This window comes from Nicotiana attenuata, chromosome 7 (genome assembly GCF_001879085.1).
Source record: "Nicotiana attenuata strain UT chromosome 7, NIATTr2, whole genome shotgun sequence".
Taxonomy (NCBI): Eukaryota; Viridiplantae; Streptophyta; class Magnoliopsida; order Solanales; family Solanaceae; genus Nicotiana; species Nicotiana attenuata.
Window position 1 is genome coordinate 77,127,081 of NC_031995.1, and position 7,253 is coordinate 77,134,333.

Consider the following 7,253-nt stretch of genomic DNA (forward strand, 5'->3'; position numbering starts at 1 on the left):
ATATATATGGAGGAAGCTTTATTTATTCCCTAAGGTAGAAAAGAAAAGAAAAGAAAGAGTATAGATGTGAGACTGTTTAATTACAGAAATTGGTAAGCATTATATATTAACCTATATGATAGATTAGGCCCTAGATTCTGTTCCCACATTATGCATAATATTTCTCAAACCTTTTTTGCTATGAGTTTAACTTTTATTTTGTATCGGGATAAAAGATATTTACATATTCAGATTACTTAAAAATTTTATAAGTAAATTTCTATGATAAACAAAATTTGTAATTTGGTAAAAAAGACAACTAACCTGTTGTCACATGTTAAACTATATTGATGGTATAAAAACTCTTATACTGTATTATAACTTAATCCTTTTTCCTAATGCAGGACTTCTTTTAGCATTTGACATTTAAAACTCACCTTTAAGTTTGCTTAAGCGACTTTCCTTCTACTTTTTTTGGAAAATCATATTCTAACTCTAGAAAGATATGCCTAATTACATCTATTATAATTCAACCTTGATCCAAAAGTCTCACTTCTTTTCATGCGCAAATGGAAGTCTAAAGCAATAATACATCTTAAAGCAACGTCTCATACTATTTAAAGTACGTAATTTTGAGTAATCAAAACTAATTGAGTAGTTAGTCACCTAATATTTCTGAATAAGGACTTGCTTAAATAAGTAGGAATATTTTAGTGTATTGAATATTATTGATGTTATACTTTTACCTTTTCTTCACGAAATGGGAAACAACTATTTCCATTCTTAATTATTATGGAGGATGGTTGATGTAACTCACACATAAAAAACAATAGGTCAAACTCGCTAATTGGATTAAGTAGAATCCTAAGTCCACAGCGTAATAGTATAATATTACTCTGTATTATGGAAATCAACCTCTCGTTATCAAGTGACGATGGCAGATAATAATTGTGCTTCTAACCAAATTTTAATCAGTAATATTTTGGATAATACAAGTATATTCTTATTCATATAATAAGCGGAAAAACTGTATATAAAATTGGTAGGGCCTTAAGTTTAGTAGGATACTACAATTCGAACAGGTTGCTAGTCCCATATTTTATACATCAATCAGTTATAACTAGAACTAAAATAGATGTATCCGTAAGGTAGCTATAGAAAATGGACCTTGGACCTAACTCAATCTTAAAAGTTAGCTCATGAGGTGAGAATTGACCAAAACCATATAATAAGACCAAGAAACCCAAATCCCGCCGATGTGAGACTCAACACCCCCTCACGTCCAGGCTTACAAACTGGAGCATGAACTAGAGAAAAAATTAACTAAAAAGGGGCCTTTAATTTAAATAAATAGCCGGACATATTCATTGTTTACTTTTTCTAGCCATATATATATATATATATTATACATTTATAATACGCAATTACACACATATAATACATAAATTATGCATATATTATACCTCTATCAACTATTTCTAGTTTAAGCAATTGGGTAGGCATCTATTTGGGTTAATTCTTCAAAAAAGGAAGTATAGCCCAAGAAAAAAACAAATCATGGCCTAGAACTTGGGCATTAGCTTTTCAGATGTGAACTGATCAAAATTTTAATTAAAGCATGATCATCGAGTTAGACTATGCTCAGAGGTGGATGTATCCTAAAGTCTATGGGTTCATCTGAACTACTAAAAGTTTAAAATTTTAATAAATGTTAGATATGAGCTCATCGATTTAACAATATAACGAGTTTAGTGCAAGTTTAAAACAGTTAAATTTAAATCTTGGATCTTACAAATTCGAATGTTATTAGGAAAAACCAGCATATTTGCCAAAACAAACTTAGGTGTAGGAAATTAATGGCAAGAAGAGTTGTACAAGTTGGCTAAGGTTTTGAGAAAACTCATCATTTATTATATTCAGTAGCATACTTCACTTTCAATCTCATCACCTTTGCTAGCAAAAATCATGTAAAGAAATGAACATGTGGACCTTCTGGATTTTAATGGAACAAAGGCATTGAATACATATGTAATTGACTGACTTTTTGTAATTTTCTGTCTAGCTATGACTTATTGCACGCTTTGCAGCATTTCATTAAATAGCCAGAAGCCCTTATCCATAAATGCGTCAAGCCAAAGATCTACTACTGTTTTCATGCATGCAATGTCGACCCCCTTAGACTTAGAGATCAGACAACTTCCTTAGTTTCTTCTGAAATGTCTTGGCTAAATGACAAGTGAATTCACTCGTGAACCATTCCTGTCTTGTCAATATGTTGTAGTCCTCGTGTGGATTTCTTGTAACAGCTGTAACCAGATGTTTTTGTTTAAATGATTTTTGTCTCATCTTAGTTTCAATATAATAAAGGGCATGCTGCTCGTTGCACGAAGTATTCCGCGTTCACGCAGGATCCGAGGAAGGGCCGCACCCTAAGGGGGTGTGATGTGGACAATTTACCCTAATACAAGCATTAATGACTGATTTTACGGCTCGAGCACTTTACCAATGGGTCACACGGATACATCTTTACCCTTGTTCTAAGACTCCCTTCTTAATTTTAATATAGTATGAGTAGCTAATCGGATGAGTTTCATTTTTCCTAATCCATTGACTAAGTGACAGTTGTATCAGTGGATAATTTCATTGTTTTTACAAAGCAAATCCCGTTGGTACCTTACGACCATATGACCTCTCCGTCAATGTTATCGATTATTAAATACAGGCCTTAACTTCTTTTAGAAATGCTGACGTTTTGTTATTAGTGAAAAATAAATTGATTATCATATTATCAAATATTGCTGCCAAAGTTTCGGGAGGAAAGATAATTGGACGCCAAAGCTGTGGAAAATAGCCGAAGTTGAGAGAACTGTATATGAAAATGTCCATCATTTTAATCATGTGATGCCTATTTAAGATCTTGCTTTAGTAAATCTAGATCGTTGATATTAGAATGGAATACATGGAATGAGCACATATCACCAAGTAAAACTTGAGAAAACAGAGAGAATGAGAAATGTAGAGTAGTCAAATCCAATTTAGAATGCTAACTTTAATAACAAGACGGGCTAAAACTTAAAGTACTGTGATAAGAACAATACGGGCTAAAAGTTGAAGTACTATGATAAGATCATACGGGCTAAAAGTTGAAGTACTAGGATAAGAACAATACGGGCTAAAAGTTAAAGTACTATGATAAGACCGATACGGGCCAAAATTAGGTTACACTATCTCATGGAGTCCAAAACTGCTTTTCGAGACAGAGCTACCATAAATTTGGAAATCTATTAGGAAAGGACGATTAGCCTTTGTTTTAATCTTGAAGTCAAATATAGCAAGTTCTCTTGAAAACAATTACCCTTCGGAGAGTTGGTTGAGTAGAGGAATCCACTTGCATACCTCTTAGGTCGAGCCTGTCGCACGGAGCTTGCCTAGTGTGGTTTATCTTCATGTGTGATTTGTTGATTTGCGGGCTATTACACAGGAGTTGGGTTTACCCTGTACACCCGAAGGGTAGCGGTTACAGGTGCCATTCACTTGAAAACAATCTTAGCGTTACAAGATGCCTTGGAAAACCCCATTATTTGTGACTTGATTTTTTCTCTATGTAGAGAGTCTCTTGATTTGGAAAGCTCGGCACACAAGAACATTTCTTGCAACACTTTGCCATGCTTCAGCAAAAACTTGACTAAACTAACATCACTTTCACACTCTGAGAATCCATAAATCTTTACTACTTTAAGATGTTGAAGGAAGGAATTTATGGCATGGCTTTGTGACTCCCAAAATCTTTCTTCACCAGAGTTGGACAATTGCCATAGGTCCCTGTTCCATTTCTGACATTTGGATAAACAACAAAATGTAAGGCTAAAACATCAATATATAAATAACTTACATCTTATTGGCTCAAATTGTACGTATTCATGTCTCATAATTCTCATAAGAGTAGTGAGCTTTGATTACATTTTTCGATTTGAACCTTTTTTTATAATTGTTTCTATCCGTTGTTTGTTGACTAATGCTGAGACACCACAACATCGTCATTGAATTACATAACACAATAAACTAACGTGGCTTCATCATTTAATTTTAAGATATACTAATACTTAATTTTAGTATATTAATTTAAAATTTGAAGAGTTAAAAAGAACATGAAACAGTGAGTGCATAAGGTTGTTATCTAAAATCTAGAACAAAGATAAGAAAATTATTGACATAGTTATTGATTAGATGGAAGAGAAAATTTCTAGCCTGTTATATTTTTCTGCAAGGTTGTTAGCCCATAGCAATACAGTGTCAAACCTTTCTATATATAATAGTATCCCTATATAACAACCATTTACATATTATAAAAGCGAAATTTTTGTAAAACCGATTTTTGTGATATGTTATAATATATATCATCTATAACAACACTTCGATATTTGACCAAATGAGGCAAGGTTTGACTGTATAAAAAGTGCATCGTGTGAGCCTTATTTAGATGCCATTTAAATGGTTGGTAATGAGTGATTATTGGGTTTCCTTATATACCTGACATGATGAATAGCTCTCCTTTTTTATTAGTTTGATATTATTGGGTTTCCTTATATAAGAAAATTTGCGCTTTTGTTTTTTCTAGTGCCCTTGTATTCTTTACAAAGAATACTTTTTCTTTTAATGTTTTTTATGTTCTTAACCATAAACAATTCTAATTAACTTATACTGTTGCTTCGTTAGAAGTTGTAAGTAATTATACGCATATTTGTTTGAATGTAAACTAAAGTAAAAATAAGAAACATTTACCCTTCTTTCGATGTTGTGGTCATTGGTAATGTTGAGAATGAGTGTGTTAGTAGCTGGAGAACTCCTAAATAGATTTGCTAATCCTGGAATGTTGTGTTTGCGGAATCCTGTGTGCAACTCTAAGCATCTCAGTTTTGTAAAAGGACGCAGTGAAATTCCTGCCAAGTGATTATTTTTCGACAGAATCTGCACGAAAATTGGAGAGCATTAAACAAACGATTGAGTAGGATTTCCTTGTCTTAATTGAAAGACAAGTTTACCACATCTTAGTCAATCAGCTAATAACATGTATGTGCATAAATCACAGCAGATTAGCTAGCAAATATGTATATCAGATCCATTGCACGAGCGGCAACTAATGCTTGTATTAGAGTAGAATATCCACTTAATATTCCTTAGGGTGCGGCCTTTCCCCCCACCCTGAGTGAACACGGAATGCCTTGTGTACTGGACTGCCTTTTTTTATTTGGGCAACTCCTTCAAACTAGTGTATAATAGAAATCATTATAATGCTATAACCAAAGTTATGGATCCACAATTAAAGTTAAATAGTTAACCACCTGGAAATGTCTATAATAAGTGAAACTAGTAGACAAACAAATAAGGGAGATAATCAGCTATAACAAGTTAAATTACACTAATAACGCAAAAAAATCTTTCCATTGGTTGTGTACAACAACAACAACAACATACCAAGTGTACTCCAACAAGTGGTTTGGGGAGGGTAGTGAGTATGCTGCCTTACCTCATACCTTGTGCAGGTAGAGATGTTATTTTCGATAGACATTCGGCTCAAAGCTAGCATGCATAATCACAACAGTATAGAAGATATGTTGTAGCGAGGAAATCATATAGAAGAGAAGCAGTAACACATCACGATAATAGTAAAAGCAAATACCTCAACGCTTTGGTTTTCAAGAACTAAAGAATGGGAATGAGAGAGCCCCGACAAGAAATCATTCACACTCCGAAGCTTCATTTCATTAAGGTCCTCAAGAAGAGCAAAAAAACCAACCAACGCCTCAATCAAAGAAGTCAAATTCTCCAAACAACTTTGGTCCGTAATAGTATTACTCGACCATATTATCCTTTTAAGTCTAGGACCATTAATCTTGACCTCAGTACCACTACTGTACGAATCAAAACAACTCTTGACACTCAAACTCTCCAACTTTGGACCCGTAATGTCCAAATTCTCCAATTGAAAGCAATTCTCTAGGGTTAATTCTTCAAGTACACGACAACTTACATGTAGATTTATTAGTCCACTACAATTTTCAAGATTCAACTTTTTAAGCAATGGGAAAGATGAATCTGTAAACAAATCATGAAGTGAAGGTTGTTCGTACATAATAATGCACGAAAGTGATAGTGAGAACAAATTTCTGAATCCATTTTTCATAATTGAAGAAGGAGGTAACCTGAACCCTGGATACTTAGACTTTAATTTAAAAACCCTTAAAGAATTACTACTAATTGCACTTCGAGGGAAATTAAAATAATCATTGGTTGCAACCTCAACATCTAGTTCTTGAACATTGTGTTTAACAGCGCCACGAATCAGGCTATTCAATCGAGAGAAACTCAAATTTGCACGAAAACGGAGGAATCTAATCCCTGAATTTTTTTCGCGAAGGGACAACACTTGATCAATGAAATCAGCTCCTCCTGAGATATTACTCCAAGTAGTGTGTAATTTTTTACGATTATTTGGGATGACTTTTGGCGTTGAGTTAATAGATGACGGGATGTTGATAGTGGTAAAATCGAGATCTGGGAATGTGTACCATAGATGTCTCCATCGTTTAGAAAGGACACTAGTTTTGGCAATGGATTTAATTGGAAGAGAAAAAAGAATATGATGAAGAACTGCATCTGGAAGATCACTAATCCTATCTTCACCACATGATGAAAAGCTTTCGTAGATTTCATTGATAAGCCTTATTTTCTTAGCAGATCTTGTTTCCATTAAACTGGTTGGGGCCTCTTCATCTGATATCACATTGGTTCATCTTTTTCTTCTGTAATTTAGATGAAAGAGTGTCATTAGGGGTAGTTAAGTTTAGGGTTTGAAACTTTCAAAAGCAAAAAAAGGAAAAATAAAATAGCCTTCAAAAGAGTGAAAATACTACTAGACTTCGTGCGATAAGAACGCTCGAGTTTGTTTCAATTCAAAACACTTCGATTTATCCTTATCGTCTTCTATTTTAACCAGGACTTAAAAATTTGGATGTACTTCTACATAAAAAAAATTGTTACTAACTCAAGTAACAAAAACTTCCCTTTTGGAGAGTCAAACTGTGTGAAGTTTGACCAATATTTTAAAATTATTTTTTTGTCATATTGGCATGAGAAAATTACAACTTATAGTACTCATCAAATAGTTTTTAATTTTAAATACTGATTTGAACTAATCCAATTTAATTTCAAACCTAGTCAAATTGACTCTTAATAAGTGAAATGTGTTATCTTAATTAAAACAAAAAGAGTAT

The 7,253-nt window shown here is 33.4% G+C and overlaps 1 protein-coding gene across 1 annotated transcript; it reads right to left on the reverse strand.

Moving 5' to 3' along the window:
• LOC109230545 (putative F-box/FBD/LRR-repeat protein At4g03220) lies at window positions 3,186–6,794 on the reverse strand. Its single transcript, XM_019396030.1, has 3 exons — window positions 5,660–6,794; window positions 4,762–4,947; window positions 3,186–3,812 (listed from the first exon to the last, which is right to left on the reverse strand). Exons 1-3 carry the CDS (start codon window positions 6,728–6,730, stop codon window positions 3,510–3,512), a joined length of 1,560 nt encoding a protein of 519 aa, XP_019251575.1. The 5' UTR covers window positions 6,731–6,794; the 3' UTR covers window positions 3,186–3,509.